This window comes from Mus pahari, chromosome 17 (genome assembly GCF_900095145.1).
Source record: "Mus pahari chromosome 17, PAHARI_EIJ_v1.1, whole genome shotgun sequence".
NCBI classification, from domain to species: Eukaryota; Metazoa; Chordata; class Mammalia; order Rodentia; family Muridae; genus Mus; species Mus pahari.
This window is the reverse complement of record NC_034606.1, coordinates 14,696,916-14,712,838: the sequence shown is the minus strand read 5'-3', so window position 1 is coordinate 14,712,838 and position 15,923 is coordinate 14,696,916. Positions and strand designations below refer to the sequence as shown.

The 15,923-nt window shown below is 30.2% G+C and overlaps 1 protein-coding gene across 4 annotated transcripts in view; it reads left to right on the top strand.

Annotated features, from left to right (window-relative positions):
- Csmd3 (CUB and Sushi multiple domains 3) overlaps positions 1-15,923 on the top strand; it is a 1,165,720-nt gene that overhangs the window by 425,373 nt on the left and 724,424 nt on the right. For 3 of the 4 annotated variants that reach the window (XM_021216672.2, XM_029547950.1, XM_029547949.1), the window contains exon 7: positions 13,094-13,405. The exons of the other annotated variant lie outside the window; for it this stretch is intronic. In XM_021216672.2, the coding sequence (XP_021072331.1) occupies positions 13,094-13,405 (312 nt within the window). The remainder of the gene's footprint in view (positions 1-13,093; positions 13,406-15,923) is intronic. 4 annotated transcript variants of the gene reach the window in all.

Below are 15,923 nucleotides of genomic sequence, written 5' to 3'. Positions count from 1 at the left end.
CAAAAGTATGCGAAAGGTGAAATATAGAAAAACAAATGATATGTCAATCATCATAGAAATAGTAGATAGCACTTAAACTCAGAGACTAAAAAGTACACTATAAGTCAAGGAAGAATTCAAAAGTAAATTAACTTATTTCTAGAATTAAATGTAAATGAAACTACACCATATAATAATGTGTGGAATACTATTATGGCAGCACTGGGAAATAAATTTATACCATTAGATACATTAAAAAATGTTTAGAGACTCCAGCGATTACAGTTATGGTTTTTATGACTGTGAAAAGACATATTTTAATTGAGGCTGGCTTACAGTTCAAAGGTTTAGTCTTTTATCATCATGGCAAGAACCTTGGTGGCTCATCAGCAGATGTGGTGGAGAAGGAGTTGAGAGTTCTACACCTTGATCTGTAGCCATCAGAAGCAACTATGAACTACACTTGCGTATCTGAGACCAGATAACTCATACCCATTGTGTCACACTTCCTCCAATAAGGCTATAACTATTCAAAAAAGACTACACTTTTTAATAGTACCATTCTTCCAGGGCAAATATTCAAACACATGAGTCTATGAGAGCTGTTCATATTACAAACCACCACACCAGCTAATGACTTAATACTCACCATATGGTTTTTGCAAGAACAAGAACAAAATATAGATGATAATGGTAGACTGGAAGAAATAATCAAATGCAAAATGGAAAGTAACTCTAAATACAAAGGGGCAGTGAAACTAGGTGTTCATTATTTGAAAAGACTAAGTTTGACATTCCTGTTTTCACCATTAAGGAAAGTCTGTCTTTTTCCTTTCAGATCAGACTCTGCTATTTTGGAATTATTTGGGGATTTTGATACCTGGGTCCTATAATGGTACTTTGTATATTATGTTTTTTTTTTAGTTAAATAGTGTTTGCAAAGGCCTTTCTTATCCATCAGGTATTCTCTTCTCTCTGTGAAAGCTTTCTGTGATTCTACCAAAGTGTGTTTTCTTACTATGTGTCTAATCCTGCTTCTTCTGTGATTTATAAGTCTAATAAAAAACTGTGCCTCCACAAAGAAAAAGAAGATTGATAGGCCTTTAGCTAAATCAGCAAAAAGAATTATTAAGACACACTTGATTTTCAAAATTTCACTAAAATGAAAAATAAAATGTATGTGAATTTCCTATAAAAAGTTAAACTCACATGAATTAAATAACTTAACATAGACTCAATACAACAAATGAAATAGCAAGAGTAATTACGTCTCTCAACTGAAAAAAGTCCAGAGCCAGATGGAGTCAATGAATTTTACCAGACCTTAAAGAACTAAAATCAATATTCTCCAAATAATGCTATAATACAGAAAAGGAAAAAAAAAAGTTCCAAATGATGTTTATGGAGCCAACATTGCCTGACATGAAACTGAAAAGGAGCCAACAATAATAAATATAGGTCTATATTCCTGATATACAAAGACTCTAATTTTACATAAAAAATGCAGGGATGGTTCAACATATGTAAATCACTAAAAATATCAAGCACATAAATAGATTCAAGTATAGAAAACCACATGATTATCTCATTAGCTACAGAAAACCCGTTCTTGACAAAATTCAATATCCTTTACTGTAAAGTTACAAGAGCATACAAAAGCAGCTAAGTACACATCCCAAGATAAGAAAAATGAAATTCAACAAGCTACCAGCAGACCAAAGCTAAGCTATTCATAACAGATACTATATGGACTGTCATCAATTCATCATGTAATGCATATAAAAGGTATTGAATATAGAGAAAGATATGCTAAAGTTCATTTTTGTTTTTATTAATAAATCTTTTCACACAAAACATAAAATTATAGGACAGAAAATGAGCATTGGTTTCATAAAGTTTTATAGAATTTGAAAACGTCTTTATAAAGGTAAAGTTTAAATAATACAATTTTGAAGGTACTTGGTTCATGTTGAATGTTCAAGACAGTAACAAGCAGAAGTATATTCAGTAACCATGAGGAGGATTAATGGGCTTTAGTAATTCATGAATGAAAGACTATTTTCAAAAGATGATACTATTAGATTACTAAGATGATTTTATAAGAGGAAAACATGCAACAATTAAAGATGTAAATGTAGTAATAGAGGTGTAATAGATGAAGCAGAAAATGAATTATTTAAAAGAGAACAAAATTTGGCATTGCTGTATACATTTTATGTATTCATACGTCATGATTTATAATATGTATTTGCAAAGTAAATGCAAATGTGCAGAAAATGTAACTTTGTTCTTACATTCAAATACATTTGAGGGCATGCATCATTTTTTAATTTATTCTTTAATCTTTTTTTACAGTCTAGACTTTATCTTCCTCCTGCCCCACCCCCCCCATCTCCAAGAGAATATCCCCATACTACCCCCCCCACATACTTCCCCATTCCTCGGGGGGCCTCCAGTCTCTTGAGGGTTAAAGATTAGTCTCTGTCTGAACATAGACCCAGCAGTCCTCTGCTGTATGTGTGTTGGGGGCCTTATATCAGCTGCTGAGGTATGCTGCCTGGTTGTTGATCCAGTGTTTGAGAGATCTTGGGTTCCAGGTTAATTGAGACTGCTGGTCCTCCTACAGGTCACCCTCCTCCTCAGCTTCTTCCAGCCTTTCCCTAATTCAACCACAGGAGTCAACTGCTTCTGTCCATTGGTTGGGTGCAAATATCTGCATCTGACACTTTCAGCTGCTTGTTGGGTCTTCTGGAGTGTGGCCATGATAGGTTCCCTTCTGTGAGCTCTCCATAGCCTCAACAGTTTCAGACCTTGGCATCTTCCCTTGAGCTGGATCCCATTTGGGCCTGTCACTGTTTAAGGCTATATTTTGAATAGAGCATTTCTTAGATATGCTATACGAAGTGACCAAGACTTTATAGATCATGTCTTATGTAGTCATATAGAAAGTTGTTTTTGATGCTCTAATGGCATCTAATAGTGGCTCAGTAATTTTATGTACATGTGTGTTAATGAGAGAGAGAGCAATTGCGCACGAGAGAGAGAGAGAGAGAGAGAGAGAGAGAGAGAGAGAGAGAGACAGTGACAGAGACAGAGACAGAGATACAGACAGAGACAGAGAGAGAGACAGTGACAGAGACAGAGAGACAGAGAGAGAAGAGGAAAGCCAGAAAAAAGAGAGAGGGGAGGGGGGAGAAAAGTATGGGGAATTGAATCCAATAGTCGCTATTTGGAATCATCTGTAAGAGATTAAAAACCCAAAAAAGTTTTACTACATGATTACAGATTAAGAAATTGTATCCAGTATTTGTCATCATTTATTATGCAAATTAGTTTTAAGGATTAAGTTTATAGGAGAGCTTCTATTTTAAGTCTTGTATGTCAAAATTCTCTATATTTATCAATACTATTTTTGTAGGTAGTAACTTAGTTTCACAGCATTTTAAGATCAAAAGTTCAAAGGTATTAATAATTAACCTAATGAGCAACAGTAAGTATAAGTGGAGTAAAGGTACCTTGAACATATTGTAAACTTGCCTCCTATCTATTTTTCCTTAATAAAAAATGTCTTCAAAACTCTTGTTTTTGTGATGTCATTATGTCCACTGTGAAACTGCAAGAATTTTCATAGCATCAACAAAAAACACCCTCTCATTCAAAGGATTAATATTTTCTTACTTTATTTTATTTACAATATATACAAGGGATTTTTGGAATTATTAAAAATGATTTAAAATGATAATTTTCAGATAATGCTCAGCATGCTCAATTCAAATAAATAATGAATGTTACATTATAAATGTGCCTCAAGTATTGCAGTTAATATACATGTAGTCAATATTAAATAAAAAGAAACATAAAACACCACCACAAAAATCAAGTAGTAGGTTTCCTGACATTCAAATATACCTACTTTATATTTGTATTTACTAAATCTAGGATTTTAATTTTAAGTGTTTCATAGCCACATGGCTGTATACATTAAATATTTATTCTGTCCTCAGTTCATATATGCCTTTAGCACTGTGTCCACTTTATCATTTGAACAACCTTTCCAAAATGCCAATCTTGTCACATCAATCTTCTGCTTAAGATTATTTTTGATACATTGTCTCTTGAAGCAAAGTTGAAATGTCTTCCCTTTTTAATGTTTAGCTTCTACTATCATTTTCTTACAATTTCTATCATGCCAAATGATTTACAGTGCCTTAAATATACATTTCAGCTTCCTTGATACAATTTTTTCTGAATTTTTTATATATATATATATATATGTGTGTGTGTGTGTGTGTGTGTGTGTGTGTGTGTGTGTAAATCATTTGCGTGTGTGTGTACATGTGCTACATATGGTACTTAATATGTGTCTGTGATATAGGAAGGAGAGAAAGAAAAAAGTAATTTTAAACTTAGAATATTTAAAATGGAAACATAAGGACAGAAAAGAATCTTTTTTCAAAAGAATATCTGTACAGGTGTAGAATTGCTTTCTCTAAAATGAATGCAAAATTTAGTTGTTTTCTACAATATTTGCAAAGATACAAAAGGACAAATAGCTTGCAAATTTATCTGCAGTTCACTGTCTATTTTCTGATTTATCAGATATATTATAGTATTACTATGCAGAATTATTTTGCAATTAAAACATAAATTTATCTATCTCATCTTCAGGAAGGCTTTAAAAGAGATTCTATTTAATTAACTAATACTGAGATATATATCACCCTAAGGATTAAACTCTGTACCCGTAGACAATTAAGAGTCAAAGAGGGTTGACCAGATGTCACAGTGTTAAAATTGATAATTTCTGTGACCTTTCTCATTCAGTTTTCTTTCTGTAGTAACTAAAGTTTACTTTAGTCATAACATATCCTCTATTCCATACTCAATCTAAAATTCCAAGTACACTTAATGCTAAATATAAGCCATGTAAACCTGGGAAATTTGTTTATAGTATTGACAACATTTTATAAACAGCATTGCACTATTTACTTTAAATATAACCCTAATATTTTTATTTTCCTTCTTACATGTTATTTTCTAATAGAATGACCTTCTTTCAAACAAGTTTTTCCAACGTAACTTCCTATTATAAAATATGCAAATGTTACAAAGTGTGTCTGGTGCAGGAAAATAAGAACTTTTTGACCTGGGCTTCTACTATTTTCCATTACTTCAACCTACTTCTCACAATTTTCACCAGTATCTTAGAAACTTTCTACAATAATTTCCATAATAGTATTTTCTACAGAATACTATTTCATTTCTATCCAACCATACTTCTCTTGCATGCAGCTGAAAATAATGTGACTAGATCTTCTGGTCATACAGTAATTTGTGGGATCAGTGATTAATTTATGTTAAGCAAGTTTATCTCAGTAAATATCTTCAAATAGTCCAATGATTTCCTACTCCTCTCTAAGTTACACATCTTCTAATTTTTCCCTAATATTTCTTTACCAAGGAAAAACTAATAACTAAAAACATCAAGGTGAAAATCTAGATTGCATTTTCTATAGAACTTATATCTTATAGAAAATAACTCTGGGTGGGAAATACCCAAATCTACAAAAAAGTCTTTTAGTATCATCTGATTATCAGGACACATAAATGAAAAGAAAATGGTGGAAGTAAGGTCAGCCATTTTATTTCTTTAAGTCATAAAATATATATAAACGTAGTACAAGGAGTACTTTAAAAGACACATTTAAAGTTATAGCATCCTTTTCTCAAGATGGAACAGACAAGGAGAAGGAAACAAAACAATAGGTATACCTATAGAAAATGATATTCCTCAAAATTAAGGAGCAATGAGACAGGTCAGAGAAAGTCTGCTTATTTCTTCTCACTTGCATCTATAGTATAGGAACAAAGCTAAAGTTCAGCATATATATATATATATATATATATATATATATATATATATATATATATATGGTTTTAGAAACAGTTATCATGAAATGAAAGAAAGGGGATGGAGCCAAATGAGAAATTATACAAGAGAAAATTTCCAATTATCAAATGTTTCTTCCTCCTTTTATTATTACCTCTTTTTTTGTACATGCATATGAAATTTTCAGTATACTTCTATTCTTCCATGAGAAATATAAATTCAGTTCTAATGTATATCTCTCAATATATCATTAAGACATATCTGGTCATGTCTAATTTCCTAGTAATATTTATACATTAACAATCAAGCACTTAATAGTATATAATTCCTAAGTGAAGAATAGAATAAAAAACTCATTTTGGAGGAAGAAGAGAATTCTGTATTTAAACATTTTATATATTTATTTTTACATATTTATCTTCTGGTCAAAATTAGGTAAATGTTTAAACTTTCGTTTTAAGTGTAAGTAGAGTAAATACATATAAAGAATATAGTGTCTGATTTAAAGTTAATATTAATTCGTATGATTTACTAAAACAGGATGAGTATGAAGGTGTTGGTTTAGATATAAAATAATGGAAGAAGGTATATTGCATTTTTTCCTAATAATACCTCTGAATCTTCCATGTATATGTCAAGAAAATGCAACATTTTCTTTGGGGATGGCTGTTAATCCTGAATACTTTTCTATTTGAATGATATCTCTTTATAATGAGATTTAAACTATTAGATTAAAATATTATTGTAGAGAGATGTAGTAAGTCATAAGATGCTTGCAATTATTCTCATTAAAGATCTATGTAGTAGGTTTTCAATGTCACCATTGTGACTTCTTGGAAGATAATTGTGCTTATAAATAGCATTCAACTAATGTTTTGTGGATTTCTACAAGTAATGTGTAGTTGGGGTTTCCAAAATGTAAATTCATGAGGGTAACTTGGTGCTTATCTATGACACTGTAGTTTAATTTTAATCAACATGTGAAACAAAAAATGATTATTTAACCAGAAAGGTAATAGTAACAAGCTTGTCAAAACATTTTATTGATTCTATTTTTTATGGTTATAAATAACACTTTTTCACATATTTTTTAAAAATTCATTATTTATTATACTATTCATATATTTACATTTAAACGTTGTGTTTTCATTGTGATTAACACAAAAAGACCATGAGTGATGTATAATATTTCTGCCAACCATTTTCAATAGAAATTTATTTTTACTTGATATGTGAATTCATCATCACTTTAAACAACTCAGATTATGGGATTAATTTTGTATGTCAAATAACTTGACACATAATTTGTTTAATATTGATTTTATGATAACTTTATTGATAGTATTGGTTCAATAGATGTGCCACTATATTTGCTGAATAAATTCTTATGAATCAGTGAGACAATTTGTACTCAATGCACAATAGCCAATCCAAAAGAAATTTTATTATTCATTTGTATTTGCTATTAAGCATAGAAGATATTGTTAACTTAGGAGTGTAAACATTTGGCCATGCAAATCTAGAAAGATATTTATTTTCAAGCTTTCATCTACATTTTAAATCAGTATGTACTTACCTATATTCCTTACAGATCATGATATTATTCGATACATTTTACTTGATTAATTAGTTCTTTAAAAATTTCAGCAACATGATTTCCCCCTATTTTTTCACTTCAGAAACTAAGCTACAGTACTTTTGAATTTTAAAGTTGCTGCTTAATGACCAGGGTAAATTATATTCATATTCATTGAGAAAGTATAAACTTAAAAAGTATACTAGAGATCATGCATTTATTTTGTGTTTCAATATAAAAAATAACTTCATAAGATCAATAAAGAATGATTCTTAACCTTATTTTATTAGTTAATTTTTTTAGATAGTAACATTAAATACTTCTGGACAGTGACAATTTTATATAAAGAAGCTGACTTAAAAACACAACTTTCTATCCTTTCAAGGATTTTCTGTCTCATTTTACAATTCTCCAATTTGAACATTTACATAAATGCATTGTTGGGTGGACTGAAACTATTTAACCCAAGAGGACACAGCTTTGAACTTGTGACTATTATTACACTTGAAATGCAAAATTCCTAGTTACAATGAACTTGTGACTATTATTACATTTGAGATGCAAAATTCTCAGTTACTATATGCTTATTAAGAATACTACCATCAGACATAACAAAGCAGAGGCATCCTGTGATTTTACACATCAAGTTAAATGATTTTGGTAGTATTCTCACCTGTTGGAATTTTCTCTTGCAAATCTGTGTATGTTATGCTCGAAACAATGAGAAAAACAGAATACAAATTGACTTAAATGATCAAAAATTAATAGAATATGTAAATGATAACTCAAATATAATTGCAAAATTAGAAGTATTTTGATTTCCTTTGACATTATTTTAGTTTGGATAGAAGTGGATGCAGTCTTTGTTTTGCATGCTTTCACTGTAAATGTTTATTACATTTTCACAACTACATGTCATTATTATTATTATTATTATTGTTGTTATTATTTACCTTGTAAACTTTCACTGACATGCCTCAAATAAAATAATGAAATTAGAGAAATGACAGGAACTATGAAAGAGAACCTGCACAAAGTGATGCTCAAACAAAAACCTATGAAAATCTTCCTTGAATCTTCATGCATATTTAATGTATTCATTTTTTAAAATTTTTGGAGAGCTACACTCATTTTTAACACAATACTTTTAAATTTTTTGATGATTTTAGATAATTAGAAATAAATGTGTCAAATCCTTGAATTAGAAAAAATAAAAAAGAATTTCAAATTAAGTCTTTTTATAAGATAGCATTTTGTACATTCTCTAAATTATACTTTTATAATGGCTAATGTTTATTATGTCACATACTTATTGTTACTATTGTAACACTTTTACAATGATAAATTTTATTAAAATGCATCATAAATCCAAATTGGATATTGTACACACCATTTCTGAATTTTATAATTTGCATGTATAGCATATGCCATTCTCCATTTTCATGATTTGAAATGTGACATGCCCTCATGATTTGAAAGAGCATGTTTGTATATGTAAATCATTTCATTTTTATTTTGTCATATGCAAAATGTCTTGTTAATAATAAATTTATATTTTAGATATGCTTCATGTTGTAAAAAGTATTATAAAGTATAACTCAATTTAACTACTTACAAGGCAACCTAATTTTGTTAAACCACATTTTAAATACATGATTCTATTTTACATGATGAAAAAGGTTTTTTTTGGATGTGCATTTTTTTCTTTAATTTGGGTGTATGTCTTGTTATGTTTTATTGTGCTGTTAAAGGCAATGATTTTATAATTGTACAGCATAATTCATGTTTTAAAAAAGCAAACTATTAGATTTAATATTTGATGAGTTATTTTACTTATTTAATCTTACCTTGTTGATGCACTTCATTCTAAGGATTTTGTCAACATTTGACTGTTGCCACATGAGACAGTTATGTGCGAGCATTTTAGATGAATTTAAGTTTTTAAATTATCTATTATCATAATTAAAACCCATGTTTCATACACTCTCAGTCTAACAGATATGAATACTTTTATTTTTAATTGGTTTATGTTTGATGTAAATAACAGCAAATATAGAATGATAATGGGCATTTTCCTGCCTTAGTAAAGGGGTCACTTTGATTCTTATATCTACCTCTGTTAAATATAATTATTTTGTGTATTTTCATAAAGTCATAGATGCTCTTCACGTTAGAAATGTTTCAATACTACAAGTAAACCCAGCATACCAGCAGATTATATGAGCCCATTTTGAAGGGTTAAACAACGTTTAATGGGTTGCTACTAACGGTTTAGATATCACACTTTCTCAAAGTGATGTTTTTGAAACTATAGGTCACAGTTAACCTGTTTTCTATTCCAGTTCCTTTATACCATGACAGTGTAAGAAATGTGACTTTCCCATGTTAAATATTTGTAGTCACATTTCAATCATTTTACTTTTTATTGATCATGTCATTTAGGCTTTATTATTAAATCCATTCATTCATTTATATTTATTTTCAATATTTTTGAGTGCCTATTTTACTCCAGGCATGAATGTACAGACAAGTCTAGAGCTATGAACAAATATCCAATTACCCAAATCCCTGCTTTTCATGCATTCTTGTGTGTCAATGGAAGGAATAGACTGCAAAGTGTGAGACATAACTGATTTATAAATATCTGGTGAAACACATGTTTGGCCAGACTTTGGTTTCATAGAAATGAAGCTTTTCTTGCTCCATCATTAAATCTTACCATATTTGGGTAATGGAGAAGGAAATGATCACTACTAACCACTGCTCAAGATGAGTCTAATGTTCCAGTCTTCAAGATTAGCTTGCTCCAAGGACCTTTCTCTAAATTATGCCAAACACATGTTTGAATTCCCAGTTGAATCTGAACCAGTGTCTTTGTCCTGTGGGATTAAAGAAAGTGATTCTTGGAGTCAGAAAATGAATTTTCTGGTGATTAATTAGAGACACAATCAAAGCCTGTTTTCAAAAATAAAGAATCATCAGAAAACGTTGACTCAGATGCAATCTTTTTCGAATTAATCATGACGACTTTGTTGTGGGTGTGTTCATTCAGATCAGCTTTGTTAGAAGCTTTTGATTGTAATGTTTTAGAGTACAGATTCGACTATTTTTTCATACTTCTAGTATGAAAGGTTTATAGTTAAAATTACTAATTGAAAGTCAAAAGCCTGGCAGCTGGAGAAGTGGCTCAGTGGTTACAAAAACTTACTGAAATGCACGTGAAATAAACCAGAGCTCAGTTCCCAGAACCTACCTGAGACATCTCTCTATTACCTATCTGATGTCTTAGTAACCTGCCCAGAAAACACACACACACACACACACACACACACACACACACACACACACACCACTTAAAAATAAAATTACCAATATAATATTGGACATTACAGTGAAGCAAAAAAAATGTTTAAACATTAGGTTTATAATCTGGTTTTCATTTCATTTTAAAGCAGAAAACACAATTAAGTTCCCAATCAAATAATCAAATATTGTCATAGAAATGAGAATATCATTTCATAGAATTGCCTCATTATGCAAATGGGTCAACAAAAGTCCTATAAGCAGTTCTCATTGGTTCATATGAATAGGGGAAATCCGTGTTATACTTAATTTTAGTAAGCAGCACAGGCTTATGTAAAGAGCTATTGTGTATGTAGTGGATTCGAACTTCCACAAATGAAATAAGTAATTAATGTTTTTCTGATTAATATTTTTAAAGGCATCAATTATACAATTTAATATATTTGGCATATGTGATTAATCTCTAGTTTCTCCATGTGTAATTATTATACAATTTTTGTGAAGCGCTAATGAGTTTGAGAATGAATATAGCAATTCATATTTCAACAGTTCATGCTTTCCTGCCTAGCAATTAAGGGCTCCATATTTGTCCACCTTAATTTTTGAGTTTTAGGCAAACAAAATCTTCATACCTAGTACTTTGTGAACAGTGTAAGAAAAGAAAAACACAGCTGGAAATCAATGAACTGTTTATCCATTTGTTATTTAATCCTTCAGAGTGGATGAACAACCATGTACCTGCATGTATTAAAGGACTAAATAAACATAGTAATGAGAAATGCAAAATATTGAGAAGTATATATGAAAGCAAAGCATATGTTATTTACTTACTTTAAAAATATTTAGAAACTTTTTTTTAAACCAATGGCCAACATCAAACTAAATCGAGAGAAACTTGAAGCAATCCCATTAATATCAAGGGCAAGACAAAGCTGTTCATTTTCCCCTTATTTATTCAGTATAGTACTCAAAGTTCTAGCCAGAGTAATTAGACAACAAAAGGAGATCAAAGGGATACAAACCAGGAAGATGGAAGTCAAGATATCACTATTTGTGGATGACATCATAGTATACATGAGTGACTCCCAAAATTTCTTCCAGAGAACTCCTCCACCTGATAACTTCAGCACAGTGGCTACATATAAAGTTAACTCTAACAAATCAGTAGTCTTCCTCTACTCAAAGGATAGATGAACTTAGAAATTATGGAAATGACACCTTTCATAATAGTCAGAAACCTTCTATGAATAACCTTTCAGTCTTTAATAATATCTCAAGCCACAAAATTAAATAATTATTTTCTTGTTAAGAAATTAAAGATTCCTTTAACCACATCCTCAATAAGTTCCATGCTTCTATATAAGACTGTATCTTATTGCATAAGAAACATGCCTTATGTAGAAAATACAACCCTTCTAGATGTCAAGTGAAAAGAAAATGAAAGTCCTTCTTTGTCAATTTAATAAAGAAGAGAATTGGGCAGTGCATGCTTTACAATTATAATAAATAGTGGTATGGTACATACCTATATAAATGCATGCTTATGAATCAGTTATATACATATAATGAACTATTCATATTTACAAATGTATATAGTTAAAAATAATGTCCCTACAAATAATTCCACTGGCTCTTGGTTGCTTTCACTAAATAAAATAATTCGTTTAATTTTATTCATTTAAGAACTGCTACCTAAAAATTTAGCTTCAAATGTGAAAGATATTAACTGATTTAACTAATTTTAGAGAGCACAGAAACACTTATTCAGAAATACCCCATCACCTTGAAAACTTTATAAGGTTGAATCCTTGTCTGGCAAATGATATTAGAATGAACATTAATACATAATAATTTTGAGTCTCAGTTTTGCATCACTATTTTATTCATGTTTTAATTTCAGTTTTTTAAACTTGCTTGTTTCAAGAGAAAAGTTTTATATTTTCCCATAAATTTGAACTGATATGAAACTAAACTATTCAAAGCATAATTTTGAGAAAAGTGTGGTTATACAACAGTTTATTCTGTCAAAACTTTATCTGCTCAAATTCACCTAATGACCTCAAAAGTAAACAAAACTTTGAGGGACCCATAAAGAATTTTTTCTTCTACCTTCATCCACCTTAATGTATTGTCTTAGGATGTTTTATTTTATGTATAATGACTTTCATAGACTGAAAAGAATCCTGGGGGTCCGTTGTACTTCACATCTTAGTGATGTGCTTGTGTTTTACTTCATCATGTTTATTATCCTTATGGTAATAGTAGAAAATATAATTATTAAACTTATCAAAAAACTATAAAATTTAAAAGAAAAAGTTAGCATCTAGTGCTACTGTGTCCCACAGGTTCTTCTCCATTGACCCTCACTGCCTCCATTGGTGAGTTAGAGGAGCATATCAGGACTGCCACTGGTGCTATTGATGTTGCTAGCACACCTGCAGATGTTACTGTATCCAGTGTTACAGCTGTCACCAGCCATAGACTTTCCGAGGAACAGCAAGTGCAAGCAAGGAGTCTCAGTGATTCAGGTCTGGATCCCAACACACCCGAGGACCAGCTTTCTCCTCATCAAGCAGATACAAAAAGTACAAGCAGAAGACCACGAAATGCTGAACAGATAGAAAGAACTAAAGAACTTGCAGTTGTTACTCATAGAGGTATTGATGTTATTTTACTTGTGCCGGTTTAGTTACAGCCAAAGTTATACTTGGTCATGATTCTAACTAGAGAATGAGTTGTAAGAGCCAAGGTGTAGAAAATGAAGGAAATAATCTGTCCTTCAGATGCTTTCTTCTTTAGCTTATATTTTTGCCAACTTAAAAAAAATAACATAGATTGAAGTAGATGAACAATGCAGATAGGAAGATATAAATTATAATAAATTGGAAGGAGAGAAGTTAAAAAGAAATCAAATTACTATGCAATTGATTTAGAGGGAGGGTTAACAGCAGAACAGAGTATAATGAGAGTTAACCACCTGTCCTTATGACTTACCACCCCATACAGTTTTAAGAGATAAAGTAACAGAATAAAACATTTTCTATAAATAAATGCACATAAATGCACATACAGAATCTATAAAATGTAGGGATTATAAAGTATTTTCATAAAATTTAAAAGTATAAATTAAGAATTAGGACAATTGAATATTTTCTGAAAATGAAATCATATTTGACACAATTCATGACACAATTTTAATAATTATATGAATACATTATTTCAGTTTAGAAAATATAATAGCTATGGTTGATTTTCTGAATCCAAAAGTAAAATAACAATTAACTAGAGTTGACTTTCAGGGAAAACAGGTTGTAAAAATTTCAACTCAATTAATTTCCCTAACCTTAATTAATAAGGTTAGAGAAAACAACAATCAGATTTTTTAATCTTTCTTTGTAGTGAAATACTTAAATATAGATAAAAAACTCCCTAGTGCCAAAAGAAAATAAAAGAGTTCACATCTATCAAGATATGCATAATTGGAAATACTAATCTAGTGAACACACTGAATAGATAAAACACACATCCCAATTCCTCCTCAGACTTACATATGTTCTTTAATCTGTATATGACTCATTACTGTAGATGTACATGCTTTACATAGACTATAATATACATATTTTTAAAAATGATTTTGAGCACACATTCAGAGGAATTCAGACCTGGCGACATAAGGAGTATAAAAGAAAATCAAACAAACTATGTCTCAGAAAGGAGCTTGTTTCCACTTTAATTTACCTTGGAAATACTTGCAATAGTTATTTAAATCATGTATTCTAAAATAAAATTTTATCATCCAGTAATTTCGTTTAAAGCAGTATATTAGCATAACCTTGTATTTCTATTGACATCCTACTACAAATACTACTAATAATAAGGGAAAAGATTTATATTTAAATTTACAAAATATTCTATTACTAGGGGTATTTACCTACTCCATAATGACTGTCATTAACAAAAAAAAAAAAAACAAGAAACAAGATGAATTATAATGTCTACCATATAAATAAAATATTATGAAAATTAAGTTTTGCTCAAATTTCCCATTGTCTTTTGTGAAACTCTTTGGAATTAAAACCAATAGATTGTATATATTAGAGTAATAGATACTCAGAATTAAAATAGAAAAGATAAATTACTATAGTTAGTAGCAGTGGTAAATTGATTTCCTATAAAAAGTAAATTTATTAATATAAACTTTAGCATCGAGTGAATCCCCTTGGTAGATCTGAAACCATGTCTTAGTTAATGTTAGAATCTTTTAGTAGAGCTTAAAAGACTTGTTTCCTATCTGTATTAATTTTAAAATGATTTTAGACATTACTCATTTTGTGATACAAATCTTCCTTGGAAATATTCATTTTTTTATATTGACATAATAGAAAAAAGATTATAAGATGCAATTTATTTTCTATCATTATTATTTTCAGCCAAATAAATTGTTATATTTCTATCAAATTAAATTTAATCAAAGTTAATCTTACTGTAACTCCTGTATCTGATAATTCTTCCATTGATTCCACTTATCCACTGTATTTTATATCTTTAGAAGAAAGTTACTAATACAGTGAGACAAAAGTTACCTGTGTCTATTACTTTAAGAGTAAAGCATTCCTATTATTCGACTTCAATAATTTTTGAAAACCCTAAAATAATAGCTATATTTTCTGACAACAAACTTTCTTCAAAGACTATTTCTAGCAACTCCTTATACTTAAATGGTGTTAGGTGAATATCAAAGCCATATTCTTTAAAAAATAAATTAGTTTAGCTCCTACGATATATCTGCATAATTCTTGAGAAACGGTAGTGTTTGTGGGGCATGAATAGCATGGCTCCCACATTCAAAAGGCTGTTTTTGATAAAATTCATAGAGAAAACCAACTTAATTTTGTGAGAATATTTTATAACACCCATGACTATTTAGAATAAGAAACAAGTTGTACAGAGTGCATGGATCATTTAAAATAATTAACTCAATACAAATCACTTCCTTTCATTATCTATTGTATTCTCCATCTCCTAGAGTTTGACCAATTGATAAATCCTGTTTGTCAAAGCTTTCCAGATGGCATAGGAGCTTATAATATGATTATTGCCTCAGTCTCCGCATTTATCTCCTACAATTCTCACAGTGTAGCTCCTCCCTCCCTCCCTCCCTCCCTCCCTCCCTCT